The sequence below is a fragment of the Euleptes europaea genome, chromosome 4 (genome assembly GCF_029931775.1).
Source record: "Euleptes europaea isolate rEulEur1 chromosome 4, rEulEur1.hap1, whole genome shotgun sequence".
Taxonomy (NCBI): Eukaryota; Metazoa; Chordata; class Lepidosauria; order Squamata; family Sphaerodactylidae; genus Euleptes; species Euleptes europaea.
This window is the reverse complement of record NC_079315.1, coordinates 2,527,395-2,543,255: the sequence shown is the minus strand read 5'-3', so window position 1 is coordinate 2,543,255 and position 15,861 is coordinate 2,527,395. Positions and strand designations below refer to the sequence as shown.

The window sequence follows — 15,861 nt, the reverse complement described above, 5'->3', positions numbered from 1 at the left end:
CCACCGAAGCTTCTTCTTCTGTCCTCTTCCAGACATCTGAGTGCCAGGGGCAGGTGCCACCCCCCCCCCCCTTGGCATGCTGCATTCACCCTGCGCGTGACCCAGAGACAGGGGAACGGCCTCTTACTGGTGCAGCAGAAAATATTGCAAGAAACAACTGCGGGAAAGTACATTGTAGCTTTTTAGTGAAGCATTTGACGCACGGGGGATAAAGAAACCACTCGGCTGAAAAGGTTGTCCCAATTGCAGGGGAACAGACCGGAGCCTGTGAGGAATCACAGAAAAAGCGATTTTGACACCCTCTCCTCAAAATCCCCTCCCTCCGATCCTGTAAGTTCTCAGAGGCTTCAAGAGGCCAATGAGAGAGTCAGCATGGTGTAGTGGTTAAGAAGGGTGGTTTGGAGCAGTGGACTCTGATCTGGAAAACTGGGTTCGATTCCCCAATCCTCCACATGAGCGGGGGACGCTAATCTGGTGAACTGGGTTGGTTTCCCCCCTCCTCCACATGAAGCCACCTGGGTGACCTTGGGCTAGTCACAGCTCTCTTAGAACTCTCTCAGCCTCACCTACCTCACAGGGTGTCTGTTGTGGGGAGGGGAAAGAGAAGGTGATTGTAAGCCAGTTTGATTCTGCCTCAAGTGGTAGAGAAAGTTGGCATATAAAAACCAACTCCAACTCCTCCTCCTCCTCCTCTTCTTCTTCTTCTTGGCTACTGTGGCTACCTTCTTGTTCCTATCTTGATGACACAATTCAGGAAGTTAAGGATCCCTGGGGAATAACTCATAATGTCAGTCGCATCTCAGGATCAATTATAGTGCACACCACTATAATAATAAAATAATAATAATAATAATAATTCATCTTCATCATCATAACTGGAATGTAGGCTTGCCAACTGGCCAGTGGGGGCCGGGCAAAAGCCTGCCAATCCACCGGGCTGCCTGCCACCCATCCGCTGGTTGGTGGATGGAAGAAGGCCAGTAGAGGGGAGGGCCCCGTGATCCGCATGTGTGTAACCCGCACAATGTGGCGACATCACTTCCAGGCTTACCTGGAAGTGATGCGGACGTTTTAGCAATTGCCAGCCACCCCCCACCCCTGCAAAGCTTCCGCTGGTGTCAAGGAACAACCTGGCAACTCTACTAGCATGTGGTCCAGTCCCTTGACAGTTGTAGGGTCTAGGGTTGCTAATCTCCAGGTGGGGCCTGGAATTACAGCTGGTTTCCAGACTACCGAGTTCAGCTCCCCTGGAGAAAATGGCTCCTTTGGAAGTTGGGCTCTATGTAGGGTTGCCAATCTCCAGGTGGGATCTGGGGATCACCTGCTTTTTACATCCCATCTCCAGACTGCAGAGATCAGTTCCCCTGAAGAAAATGGATGCTTTGGAAGGTGGACTCTATGGCATTGTACCCTGATGAGGTCCTGCCCCACCCGAAACTCCACCATCTCCAGTCTGCACCTCCAAATTCTCCAGCTTTTCCCAGCCCAGAACAATCCTAGCTCTATGGCATTATATGTTAGCCAAAATGCGCTTTGATTGGGGAATTAGCGCGCATACGGTAACTCTAATATTTATATAGCGGGATACAACCAATATATACCATAGCCGGAATCTGTGACCTTAGAATAATGACAGAGGCAAGGAATTCCAAATTAAGAGAGTTTATGTAATCTGAGCATTCAATGTGGCAATACAAACATACAAAGAGTCTAGGAGCAAAAGGTGGTAGGAAGAGACTTTTGCCAATGTGGCAGGCTTATGATGATGGGAAATACTTCACCTGTCTTGGAGTGGAGTTGTCCTGAGTTCCGTTGGCTAAGAGGAATAAAAAGGGGGCAGGGGGGGGGGTCCCCTGCGTGTTCAAGCATGGCTGCCCAATCTGACAGAGTGACAGTCAGAATGAAAGGGGAAGACCTAAGGTAAGGTATGGATAGTGTGGATCCCAGATATACTGTTCTCTGGGGGCCGGGTAATTGGATTACCCCTTCATGGTTCCCGTGGGACAAAAGGTGACAAAAACACTAACAATCGGCTGCCAGGGTGAGGCGAGTAAACTATCCTATTTCCATTGATTTGCACAATTCCGGGAGAGTCAGGGGTATTCTGGCACATGGGATTAACGATCGTACACAAAGCCGCTAATGTACAATCGTACACAAAGCTGCTAGAGGCTTCTCCGACTGTGCTTCCTCCTTGTCAGTTTCACTGGCTGGCGCGGGAGCATTCCCCATTGCGTTTGGGGCTTGGCGCGCGTATGGAACAGTGGTGGCACGTATCTGTTCGGGTTGCCGTGACCAGTCCAGGAGACTGGCAACCCGTTTCCTTACATATACTCCACTGAGGGCCCTCCATTCCCCAGATCTGCCCTCTCCAGGCTCCACCCTCAATCCAGAAAATTCCCAACCCAGAGCTGGCAACCCTAAAATGCATGGCTTAAAACAGGGGTGGGGAACCTTTTTTCTGCCAAGGGCCATTTGAAAATTTATAACATCATTTGCAGGCCATACAAAATTATCAACTTAAAAATTAGCTGACCAAGCCCAAAGCAGGCAGCTGCCCCAGATGACCCCACCTCGCATGGGCAAGCAGGCAGGTATCCAACCAGTGGGGCACTCGCCCACCTGGTGGCACAGGATGGTCTGTTGCACCAGCCGGGCATAGCCATCCAGCCGCATGCCGGAGTTGCTCCTGCTCCACATTGTCTGGGCCGGATTCTATAGCCGGCTCCTGCTATCTCTGCCTCCAGGGATGAAATGAGGACATACTGGCTAAGAACTCCCCCACCCATGCATTCTGGCCCTGCCTCCTTTAGCCCCTCCATTGTTGCCACTTCCACCCTCAGCCCTCTTGTAGTACAGAGGGAATACGTTTCTCCATGGCCTGGGTGGGAAAGGGTTAACACAGTTTCTTGGGCGGTCCTAGCAGCTCCATAGCTAACGACTCTTCTGAAAGGGGGAAAAAAGGTTCCTTTTCTTGGCAAAACAATCTCACATCTGCCTTGAATAGAGGCTATTCCTGTCCACGGGAGTGGGTGGATCACCAGTCTTAGATCCTTCTGAGCAAGAGATCTGCCAGGACCCACTAAGGGCCAGACCAAATGATTTTGCGGGCCTTAAACGGCCCCCAGGCCTGACGTTCCCCACCCCTAGCTTAAAAGATGGGGAAACCAGGCTGAGGTTAGCATAGTGTGCTACCTAAAATTGTGTTTGCCCAGGCCTTGGTACATGGGCTGCCAACCTCCAGGTGGTGGCTGGAGATCTCCTGCTATTACAACTGATCTGCAAGTGACAGAGATCAGCTCACCTGGAGAAAAATTGCCACTTTGAAAGGTGGACTCTATAGTATTATACCCCATTGAAGCCCCTCCCCTCCCCAAGCCCCACCCTCCTCAGGCTCCACCCCTGAAATCTCCAGGTATTTTCCTACTCAGAGCTGGCAATTCTACTCAGTACCCTCTTCAAGCAAGATTACGATGGGTAGCCTTGTTAGCCTGTGTGTAGCAGTAGAAAAGAGCAAGAGTCCAGTAAGACTAACAGCAGTTTTAAATTATAGACTTTGACTAGTAGTTTTTATGTATTTTATATATTTTATTGTTATTTACACTGTAAGCTGTAAGCAGCAGGAAAAGAGGAAGACCCAACATGAGATGGATTGACTCAATAAAGGAAACCACAGCCTTCAATTTGCAAGATCTGAGCAAGGCTGTCAAAGATAGGACATTTTGGAGGACTTTCATTCATAGGGTCGCCATGAGTCGGAAGCGACTTGACGGCACTTCACACGCACACACACAAGCTGTCTTGAGTTTCTGTAAGGTAGAAAGTTGGCTAATAAATGTTTTAAACAACTACAGATCAATACATAAAAGAAGTAATCTGGCAGGTTCAAACACAAGCAGGAGGGCTGTTCCCTACTGCTAATATGGCTGCCTACCTGACGTGAATATGAATTTCTGTGACATTCGAGAACTTGATGTAAAGAGTACTTTTGCCTTTGTTTAGCGCAGTCTGAGCTGAATGTCCAGATTTCTCAGCTGTTCCTGGAAGCCTCGATTGGGGAAAATCCACCGGTGCTTTTTCACCGCCTCGATCGCTTCCGTCAAAGGGAGGTGGTGGTAGATCATGAGGTAGGCCAGGACCAAGGAAGACGAACGGCTTATCCCAACGGCACAGTGCACTAAGATTTTGGCTGCCAAAGGAAACAACGGGTCACCAACATTAGAGTATTTATCATCAGAGCTCTCTTAGAAGAAAGGATTACAATTAATGGTTGTTCTTCTGAGTCCCAGCAGATGAGGCCCGAGCCAAGCTGTCAGCCCCCAACCCTACAGCTTCCTTTAGCTGTAAGGGCCAAAGATACACCTCTTCTCTGTTGATTTTGTTCAATCTTTTGCAGAAGGCATTTATAATACCCTCCCTGATAGGGTTTTCAAAGCAAGAGATTAACAGGACGTGGTTCTTTGACTTCCTTGGAAGTCTCCCATCCAAATACTGACAAGGGCTGACCCTAGAATCATAGAGTTGGAAGGGACCACCAGGGTCATCTAGTCCAACCCCCTGACCAATGCAGGAAAGTCACAACTACCTCCCCCCGCCACACACACCCAGTGACCCCTACTCCATGCCCAGAAGATGGCCAAAATGCTCCCCTCTCATGATTGGCCTAAGGTCATGGAATCAGCATTGCTAGGGTTTTTATATGCCGACTTTCTCTCCCTTTTAAGGAGAATCAAATCAGCTTACAATCGCCTTCCCTTCCTCTCCCCACAACAGACACCCTATGAGGCAGGTGGGGCTGAGAGAGCTCGAAGAGTACTGTGACTATCCCAAGGTCACCCAGCAGGCTAAATGTGGAGGAGTGGGGAATCAAACCCAGTTCTCCAGATTAGAGTCCTTCACTACACCACACCGGCTCTCACACTGGAGCCGGGGCCCTTTCCTTTCCCCTCTGAGATTGGCTCAGCTGTTCATGTAGCATCAGCTATTGCAACCAGCAATGATTCCGTACCTCCTGGGGCGCTCAAGGCTTTGTGTATAAATTCTGCCGCAGGGTAAAAATATGGGCTTATGTCAAAATCCGGTAGGTCGTGCGCTGGTACTCCATAATATTCAATGGTGGCTCCATAAAAATCATGGGGTTCGTGGCAAAACAGTGTCCCGTGAGCAGCATTTAAAATGTGGCTGATGCCCATCTTCCATAAACCAAACCGGCTGTGAGCTGTAATGCTGGGGGACAAGAAGAGAGACAGTTTAGCTTAGAATCAAAAAGGCTTTCGTTTGCCTTGGCAAGTCCTTCCCATGAGCTGTGCCCAGACCTATTCGTAGTCTACGAGGAACACACTAAGGAAAATGAGGATTCTGCTCTAAATTAAGTCAGCAAGTGGGAAAAATCCTCAGTATCATTTGGGAATTTTGATAAGGTCCCCCGCTTTGGCTAGGTTGTGAGTAGGGTTGCCAACCTCCAGGTAGTAAAGTAAAGTAAAGTAACCAAAATAAACACCTCTGCACTGCTACCAATGGTAAGAAAGTAAGTGCAGGAATGGCTGGTAACATCAATTATTTAACAATTTTTTTAAATATAATTTTTATTGAATTTTTAATAAAGAATACAAAAAATATAATATATGCATATAATACAAATAATGAAATTAAAAACAAAATAATACAAACATAACCAAAGAGAAAAGAAAAAAAAGTACAACGCAGTATTAAGACCTAAGCTAATACATTAATGGTTGCTATCTATTCTTTAAAAAGAAAACCAGTGGTCTATAATGCGTCATAACCTACCACCCACCAAAGTGCCCTTCACCATTGGACTTCCGGCGAAGTGTTGTGACAGTAAATAAAAACAGCCTGTTATTCTACTTCTTAATTAAACATCACATTAAACTATAATTCGTTAAATATAGCTTTAAAATCCGTTTTTGCCAGTTTATCCCAATATGCGGCGGCCTTTAACCAAGTATGTTTGAATTCTTCCAAACCTTTACCATGTAAAAAATCTGTAATCTTTGCCATCCGCATATAAAACCATAATTTTTCCCTCCATTCTTTAATTGAAGGTTTATTTGTTTGCTTCCATTTTTTAGCAATAGTAATTCTTGCAGCAGCGAAACTATATTGGCATATGACTCTATCAGCTCTATCTAAACCTTTTTTTGGGATTCCTAATAAACAAAAAGCAGGGTCTTTTTTGATTTTTGCTTTGATCAGATTATTTGTTTCATTCAAAACTAAACACCAAAATCTTTTAATTTTTTTACAAGACCACCATACATGCATAAAAGTTCCAGTGTCTTTACCACATTTCCAGCATAGCGCTTTTTCTTCTTTTTTCATCTTACTCAATAACACTGGAGTTATGTACCATCTATAAAACATTTTGTATAAATTTTCTTTTATTTCATTCGAAATAGTAAATTTAAATTCCTTTTTCCATAAGTTTCCCCATATCTCCAAATCTATATTATATCCAAGGTCCCTCATCCATTTTACCATCACCGATTTAATCCTTTCCTGTTCTAAATTCATCTCTATTAGTAATTTATAAATCCTTCCTATCATTCCTTTATTACCTTTATATAATATTATCTCAAAAATAGATTTAGAGTGATTAAAGCCCACTTTAATATCTTTATTAAATATATCTTTTAATTTATAATACATAAACCAATCTTTAATCTGAAGTTCTTCTCGTGATCTCATTATCCATAACCCATCTTTAAATTCTATCAACTCTCTATAATTATTACAATCTAAATTTAAATGTGCACCTCTTCTCAAAAATGCTTCTATGGGATTAATCCATCCAGGTGTTTTATTTTCTAAATAATCCTTATATTTCTTCCAAATTAATATTAAGTTTTTCCGTATAATATGGGAATTGAAATCTTTATTCACTTTCTCTTTATCATACCATAAATATGCATGCCACCCAAACCTTAATTTAAACCCTTCTAGTTCTAATAGTTTCAGATTCTCTAGGAGGACCCAATTTTTAATCCAAGTAAAGCAAGCTGCATGATAATACATTTTCAAATCAGGTAGTCCCAAACCTCCTGTTTCCTTTAACTCTATTAAATTATTATATGCAATTCTGTGTCTTTCTTTACCCCAAATAAATCTCATAATATCCTTCTTCCAATCTTCAAATATCTGTGCTCCTTTCAAGATTGGTAAATTTTGAAACAAAAAAAGCATTTTAGGTAACACCATCATTTTTATTACTGAAATTCTTCCCCAAAGTGATAATGGAATTTTCCCCCAACTTATCAAATCTTTCTTTATCTGTTGCCATTGGTTTACATAATTCAATTGGAATAAGTTAAGATTATTATTCGATAACCATATACCCAAATACTTAATTTTATATTCAATAGTAAAACCTGTCTTTTTGATTAATATTTGTTGTTGTGAAAGTCATATTTTTAACCAATATTTTAGTTTTCATTTTATTAATTTTAAATCCTGAAAGCTTTCCATAAACCTCCAATATTTTATTCCATCTATCAATTTGTTCAATCGGATCACTCAAAATACAAACTAAATCATCTGCGTAAGCTCTCAATTTATATTGATTTCTCCCTATTCGCACTCCAGTTATTTCATCCGTTTTTCTAAAAATATTCAATAACATTTCTAATACTAATATAAACAACAAAGGGGAAAGAGGACATCCCTGTCTCGTTCCCCTTTGAATTTCTATATTCGGTGATAATGTTCCATTTATTATCAAATTAGCTGTTTGTTGAGTATATACACTTCTTATAGCAGTTTTGAAATTATCCCCAAAATCCATAAATTCTAACACTCTACTCATAAACTGCCAGTTAACATTATCAAACGCTTTTTCCGCATCCAGAAATATCAAAGCTAAAGGTGTTGTATCTTGTTCTGCATATTCCAAAATTATTTAACAATTAAGCCACATAAACAATGCTTGTGGTATAACAAGGTGTATTCAGTGCAAGGAGAAACAAGGTGGAACACACAAGCTATATACAATAATGTACAAACACGATTTCAATAGTCCTCTTGGGTACAGAGATCCACAGTTGCTACACAGACAATGTGTTCAAGACTTCATAATATCAAGGTGAAAAGGAAGACGATCATTTCTATTTTCTTCTTCAGTTCCGTTCAATATGATATTTCAAAATATACACCCGTACTTCCAAACACAATTTCGATCTCCCAGTCGGGATGCAAACCAACTATGTAGACTTCAATTTTTAGGTTCCAATGACAGGATATTTTCTATCACAAACATAGTTGTACAGACGTTTCAGCTGAGTTAACCGTTCCCAATGAAGTATCCCATTGGGAACGGTTAACTCAGCTGAAACGTCTGTACAACTATGTTTGTGTGTTCCACCTTGTTTCTCCTTGCACTGAATACACCTTGTTATACCACGAGCGTTGTTTATGTGGCTTAACTGTTAAATAATTGATGTTACCAACCTCCAGGTAGTGGCAGGAGATCTCCTGCTATTACAACTGATCTCCAGCTGGTAGGGATCAGTTCACCTGGAGAACATGGCCGCTTTGGCAATCGGACTCTAGGGCACTGAAGTCCCCTCCCCTCCCCAAACACTGCCCTCCTCAGGCTCTGTCCCAAAAACATCCCGCCGGTGGTGAAGAGGGACCTGGCAACCCTAGTTGTGAGTTCATAGAGGAGAAGGCCTCAAGATGAGGTTTGGCCATAACTGGTTGCTCTTCCCTATACCAACAACAAAATCCCTGCACATCAAAACTAGATGTCAGAAAGGAAGAGTTTAACTTAGTCTTCTCCCTAGGGTAGGGTAGCCAGATCCCTCTTCACCACCAGCGGGAGGTTTTTGGGGCGGAGCCTGAAGAGGGCGGGGTTTGGGGAGGGGAGGGACTTCAATGCCATAGAGGTCAATTGCCAAAGGGGCCATTTTCTCCAGGTGAACTGATCTCTATCTGTTATGTATGCATGTGTGGATGTGATTGAATCAAGGAGAAAGCTCCGTGTAATTGCATCAGGGGAAACCCTGGGCAGCTTGGAGTTCCCCAAGGCTCCTGAACTATATGCTCCCATTGGCTACTGGGGTTTCCCCCCCATCAAGGTCGTGGAGGGAATGGCCGCAGGCGGCCAGGTGGGCATATAAGCAGGGGTCTGGGCACTGTATTTTAGTTCTGTTCCTGTTCACCTAATAAAGCGGTTGCTGTTGGAACTCCGTCTCCGACCTCGTGTGTCTTCCCCACGCGGACTTAACACAATCGGCTGGAGATCAGTTGTAATAGCAGTTCTCCAGCTAGTACCTGGAGGTTGGCGACCCTATACAGGAGAGAATCCTTGACAGCTGCTATGCTGCCCTCTTCTACAGAGATATACTCACTGATCTCCTAAGAAGAGGTTAGGCCAAACTTCATCGACGTGGTTACAGGAGGGTCTCCCCGTGTTCAAGAGCTCTTCCAGCTCTTTCACAGTGGGGGTCTCAGCTGGGGGTGCTCTGGAGCATTCGGGGTCTGCGGACAGCACCGTGTCCTCTTCAGCCATCCTAAGGGAAGCCGCCACTCCTTGTCTTCTGAAACCCGAGAAAGTGACCCGGGTCGGCTTGTTTACCGCACTGCTGAGTGTCTCCAGCTGTCATCGTGGATTGGTTGGGGAGCGGTCAGAACAGGTGCTGGTGGGCAGCAGGGAAGCCGGACGCCTGTCCAAGGGGGGAGAGTGGGGAAAGCAGTCCCCAAAGAGGAGCCAACATTAAGAAGAAGAAGAGTTGGTTTTTATATGCCGACTTTCTCTACCACTTAAGGAAGAATCAAACCTTTCACCTGCAAGGATGGCCATCGTTTAACCAGTAGGGTGCAGTGGTTAAGAGCGGTGGTTTGGAGCGGTGGACTCTGATCTGGAGAACCGGGGGTTCGATTCCCCACTCCTCCACATGAGCGGTGGACGCTAATCTGGTGAACCGGATTGGTTTTCCCACTCCTCTATGTGAAGCCAGCTGGGTGACCTTGGGCTAATCACAGCTCTCTTAGAGCTCTCAGCCCCACCTACCTTACAGGGTGTCTGTTGTGGGGAGGGGAAGGGGATGGAAAGCCGCTTTGAGACTCCTTAAAGGTTGAGAAAAGTGAAGTATAAAAACCAACTCTTCTTCTTGAAGACATGTAGCTGCCTTCTACTGAATCAGATCCTTGGTCCATCAAAGTCAGTACTGTCTACGCAGACCGGCAGCAGCTCTCCAGGGTCTCAGGCAGAGGTCTTTCACATTACCTGCTTGCCTGGTTCCTTTAACTGGAGATGCTGGGGATTGAACCTGGCACCTTCTGCATACCAAGCAGATGCTCTACCACTGAGCCACAGCCCCTGTTCTTCTAGCCATTTCCCCCTTCAGCTCTTTCCCTCTGTTTTGTAGCATCAGGTGACCAGGTCTCTCAGGAAGCGCTCCATAAGTAACCTTTGATCCCAAAGCATCTCAATTTCCTTCAGCCGGTATTAGCAGAAGACTCCTTTCATGAGTTGTCCAGGGGGTGGAAAGCTATTTGATTTGGGCCAACAAGTCAAAGAACAAGATGGGTGAAATAAACATGGGGTTGACTTGTTTTCTGGTCTTGAAGCTACCTGGACGTGCCAGTTGTTATTATTTTATTGGCAAAAAAAAAAAAAAAAATTAACGAAGAGTGCAAGTTTTAATGTCATTGTGTACACGGCTTAAAAACAGTCTCCGTTCCTGATCTGGGGGGAGGGGCCAGGTATTGATGCTTTGTTTAGTGTTGTCTGAGCTGCATATCCAGATTTCTTAGTTGTTTCTGGAAGCCCCGATTGGGGAAAATCCACCGGTGCTTTTTCACCGCCTCGATCGCTTCAATCAAAGGAAGGTGGTGGTAGATCATCAGGTAGGCCAGCACCAAGGTAGAGGAACGGCTTATCCCAACGGCACAGTGCACTAAGATTTTGGCTGCCAAAAGGAAACAACAGGTCAGCAATCCTTAGAACAGCTGTGTGTTCCTCACCCCAGCCGATGCAGCTTAGGAAGGGGGTAAAACCAAAGCCAACTCTGAGTCTATTGCCATTTGCACCCAAACTGTGGCCCCCCAATTAGGGTTGCCAACTTCCAGGTACTAGCTGGAGATGTCCTGCTATTTCAACTGATCTCCAGCCGATGGAGATCAGTTCACCTGAAGAAAATGGCCACTGTGGCCATTGGACTCTATGGCATTGAAGTCCCTCCCTTCCCCAAACCCCGCCCTCTTCAGGCTCCACCCCAAAAACCTCCCGCCGGTGGCAAAGAGGGATGGCACTGGAGAGGGGCCATAAACTGTCTTTGGATACGAGGGGGAAAGTCTCCTTCCATTTTGGTGACATCTGAGGTTTAGCTAAACAGCCTTTGACCATTTCTTCTGCTCTTAAATGCAGTCAAGGATAAGAGCCAAGAAGAGGCCTCCTGTATTAATTTGTCTAAGCCTTCCACTGACATTTCTGCTGGTGACTGATCCAACATCCCGTGGCAATTAATTCCATATGTAATTATTTACTGTATGAATTATTTCCTCCTGCTCTTTCCAAACACAATGCCAACCGGTTTAATTGAATTGCTGAGTTTTAGGGTTTTGGACAAGTCTGAAGACCTGCCCTCCTCCATTTGTTTATTCTTCATCCCTTTCAATGACTTTGCAGAATTAGAATGGGTTTTTCTTGGCCTCGTGTTCAACACTTGCTTCACATTTACGTTGTTTCTCATCTGCCATTCCGGGCCCCATTCACCCAGCGGGCCACGATCCGTGCGGAGCCCTTCATGGTTTGCTTGGGACCATCCTAACAAATTCCGTATGGTGAGTAACTTTACTCACATTGACTCCAAGTTATTGGTGACTGCGTTAATAGGGTTGCCAGGTCCCTCTTCACAACAGGTGGGAGGTTTTTGGGGCGGAGCCTGAGGAGGGTGGGGTTTAGGGAAAGGAGGGACTTCAATGCCATAGAGGCGAATTGCCAAAACAGCCATTTTCTCCAGGTGAACTGATCTCCATTGGATGGAGATCAGTTGCAATAGCAGGAGATCTTCTGCTATTACCTGGAGGTTGGCAATCCTATACGTAGGGTTGCCAACTGCCAGTAGTAGCAGGAGATCTCCTGCTAATTTAACTGATCTCCAGCCGATAGAGATCAGTTCACCTGGGGAAAATGGGCGCTTTGGCGATTGGACTGTACAGCATTGAAGTCCCTGCCCAAACCCCGCCCTCCTCAGGCTCCGCCCCAAAAGTGAAAAGGGACCTGGCAACCCTACCCACCGGAAACAAACAAAAAATTAACAGATTTCAAATGTATGCAAACTGTGTGTTAGCTACCCTCCCACAACAGGAAATCCACAAGAAAACTGCAGTTCGTATGTGGTATGAGTAGGGTTGCCACGTCCCTCTTTGCCACCGGTGGGAGGTTTTTGGGGTGGAGCCTGAGGAGGGCGGGGTTTGGGGAGGGGAGGGGCTCCAATGCCATAGAGTCCAATGGCCAAAGCAGCCGTTTTCTCCAGGGGAACTGCTCTCCATCAGCTGGGGATCAGTTGTAATAGCAGGAGATCTCCAGCTAGCACCTGGAGGTTGGCAACCCTAGGGATGAGCATGTGTGGAATATAGCTCTGATGGGGAAAAAATTAACTCCTTGGATTAGATCAGCAAGAAAGTCAAGTGAGCGTAGATGCTTTTTATGCTGTTTGGACTCCATTTATATCTTTCGCTAGTCAACACTCAACAGCTCTCCCTCCTCCGCTCAATGCTAGGAATTTATGGAAAACATGTGACTTGACAAATAACACAGGCATAAACAGCAGAGCTGTCAAAATTTCTTGTTGAAGCTGTAAAACCGAAACTGTATGTCAGGAACTGTAAACATTTTGTTTTATTCCCCCCCCCCCACTCTTTTTCTTTAAATTATAGTTACTTGGATAAATGACTAAGGACTGTGGTCTATTCTACTGCGTGTAGTTAGTTGACTATAGCCCTTCACCAAGAAATGGTAGCGAACGTCCTCCAAGGACAGCACCATGATGTCAAATATCACAGCATACTATTAGTTGTTGTAGCCAGCGACTTTCCATACCTCCTTGGATGCTCAAAGCTTTGTGTATAAATTCTGCTGCAGGGTAGAAATAGGGACTCAGGTCAAAATCCGGAAGGTCGTAGGCTGGCACTCCATAATATTCAATGGTGGGACCATAGAAGCCATGGGATCCTTTGCAGAATACCATGCCATGGGCCGCATTTAAAATGTGGCTAAAGCCCATCTTCCATAAGCCAAATCTGTTGTGGGCTGTAACGCTAAAGGAAAGAAAGGAAGAAAATCAGAGACTCATTTGGCAGGGAAGGAAGGGGGCTAGGTTTACTTTTGCGGCTCCTTTTGAGTCCTGGATTGGGACATCTCTCACCCCACCTATCTCACAAGGTGTGGAGCCTGAGGAGGGCGGGGTTTGGGGAGGGACTTCAATAGAGTATAACACAATAGAGTCCACCCTCCAAAGCGGCCATTTTCTCCAGGCGAATTGATCTCTATCACCTGGAGTTGTAATTCCAGGAGATCTCCAGCCACCTGGAAGTTGGCAACCCTACTCCAGGCCCTACCAGGAGAACATAACATAAGAAACATAAGGAAGGCCCTGCTGGATCAGACCAAGGCGCATCAAGTCCAGCAGTCTGTTCACACAGTGGCCGACCATGTGCCTCTAGGAAGCCCACAAGCAAGACGACTGCAGCAGCATTGTTCTGCCTGTGCTCCACAGTACCTGTAATAGGCATGCTCCTCTGATTCTGGAGAGAACAGGTATGCATCATGACTAGTGTCCATTTAGACTAGTAGCCATGGATCGCCTTCTCCTCCATAAACATGTCCACTCACTCCCCTCTTCAAGCCTTCCAAGTTGACAGCCATCACTACGTCCTGGGGCAGGGAGTTCCACAATTTAACTATGTGTTAAATTGTGTGATTGGCAACCCAACTCTGGTGCAAAGAGCTGTATTCTAGCACAAGGTTGCTCGCACCAGAGGCAAAACCCACTGTTAGGAGAACTGTCCAACTTGGAGGAAGGATGGAATAACATTGCAAGAAATAAATAAGATAGACTTACAGGTCTCCTAAGAAGAGGTTAGGCCACACCTCATCGACATGGTTACAGGAGGGTCTCCCTGTGTTCAAGAGCTCTTCCAGCTCTTTCACAGTAGGGGTCTCAGCTGGGGGTGCTCTGGAGCATTCGGGGTCTGTGGACAGCACCGCGTCCTCTTCAGCCATCCTAAGGGAAGCCGCCACTCCCTGTCCTCTGAAACCCGAGAAAGTGACCCGGGCTGGCTTGTTTACTGCGCTGCCCTGAGAGCCTCCTGCTGCCTTCGTCGATTGGTTGGGGAGCGATCAGAACAGGTGCTGGTGGGCAGCGAGGAAGCCGGCTGCCTGTCCAAGGGAGGAGAGTGGGGAGAGCCAGCATGGTGTCGTGGTTAAGAGCGGTGGTTTGGAGCAGTGGAGGCTAATCTGGAGAACCGGGTTTGATTCCCCCACTCCTCCACATGAGTGGCGGAGGCTGATCTGGTGAACTGGATTTGTTTCCCCACTTCTACACACGAAGCCAGCTGGGTGACCTTGGGCTAGTCACAGCTCTCTCAGCCCCACCTACCTCACAAGGTGTCTGTTGTGGGGAGGGGAAGGGAAGGTGATTGTAAGCTGGTTTGATTCTCCCTTAAGTGGTAGAGAAAGTCGGCATATAAAAACCAACTCTTCTTCTTCCCAAAACTGGAGCCATCCTTAAAAGATTACCATCCTTGCAAGTGAAAGGCTAAGCAATGGAAGAGCAATTAGGAAAAGCATTTCTGATAGGGAGGGCATCTCTTCTCTGAAGCCGGGACACAATTTCCTGCTGTGAGCCAGAACTGTTCTTCCTCCCAGTTGCAAGATGCCAAGACCCGGCCTGCGTCCTCTTTGCATCCCAGCTGTAAAGTGCTCAAGTAGGGCGGTGAAACCCTGATGACGGTGGGGTTCCGTAGACAGAAATCCTCATCCCGCTGAAGAATTCCACCCAAGCTCCCGCGGCAACTCATTTCACTCCACAGTGGAAAAGGCTGAGATGGCGGAAAGACTGTGCCACTTTGTGTTGGGGAGAAGAAGAAGAGCTGGTTTTCATACCCTGGTTTTCTCCACCTTTTAAAAGACACTCAAACCGGCTTACAATTCCCTCCCCCTCCCCACAACAGACACCTTGTGAGGTAGGTGGGGCTGAGAGAGTTCCGAGAGAACTGTGACTATCTTCGCCCATCCCAGCAATCAATCAGCATTCAGGAGAATAGTCCAGGCATTCTCTTGGGTCCTGGCGACTCATCAGGCCTCTCCTACCTTTTTTTTTGGAACCCCAGAAAAGCAATCAATTCTTTGTCTCTGGTTTTCCTGCCAGTTTACCTCCTACAGCCTCAGGACCCATTTGGGGGTATAAATGTTGGTCCTTTGACCATTCATAGTGTGTGTGTTCCGGATCCGTTCATGCACTCGCGTGTGGGATCTTCCTTTTGCTCCTGGAAACGCTGGTCGTTTTCCTCCTCAGCGCTGCTTTCCCTGGACGTCCCTTCAAGACTGGTAACTATCGCCCATCCCTGAAATCCTATCCAGCTTCCACCATTTCCCCTCTCAGTCAGCTCTTGTATGATTTGTGTGTATGCATGCATTGCTTGAAAGTATATTTCTTGTTTTTATTATTTTTATTTTGTACTAAAATCATACAACTTTAATTTTAATACAATTTTTAATATTAATTGTACAACTTCCTGCTCATTTGAGAGTTTCCACCCAGGACTATCCCGGTATACACAGGTTGTCGATCCCAATTACCCCCTTTTAGCTGTATCTCCCCAGCTAATTTCCCAAAC

The 15,861-nt window shown here is 45.9% G+C and overlaps 2 protein-coding genes across 2 annotated transcripts; both read right to left on the bottom strand.

The window, feature by feature from the left end:
- Nucleotides 1-85: 85 nt before the first annotated feature.
- Nucleotides 86-9,817, bottom strand: DUSP13A (dual specificity phosphatase 13A). The gene is given in 5 exon segments (XM_056848302.1): nucleotides 86-90; nucleotides 3,935-4,189; nucleotides 5,009-5,226; nucleotides 9,366-9,554; nucleotides 9,795-9,817. Coding segments are annotated over 5 exon segments (690 nt in total).
- Nucleotides 9,818-10,729: 912 nt separating this feature from the next.
- Nucleotides 10,730-15,042, bottom strand: LOC130476365 (dual specificity protein phosphatase 13-like). Its single transcript, XM_056848300.1, has 4 exons — nucleotides 14,876-15,042; nucleotides 14,085-14,273; nucleotides 13,064-13,281; nucleotides 10,730-10,928 (listed from the first exon to the last, which is right to left on the bottom strand). Exons 1-4 carry the CDS (start codon nucleotides 15,040-15,042, stop codon nucleotides 10,738-10,740), a joined length of 765 nt encoding a protein of 254 aa, XP_056704278.1. The 3' UTR covers nucleotides 10,730-10,737.
- Between the last annotated feature and the right edge of the window lie 819 nt (nucleotides 15,043-15,861).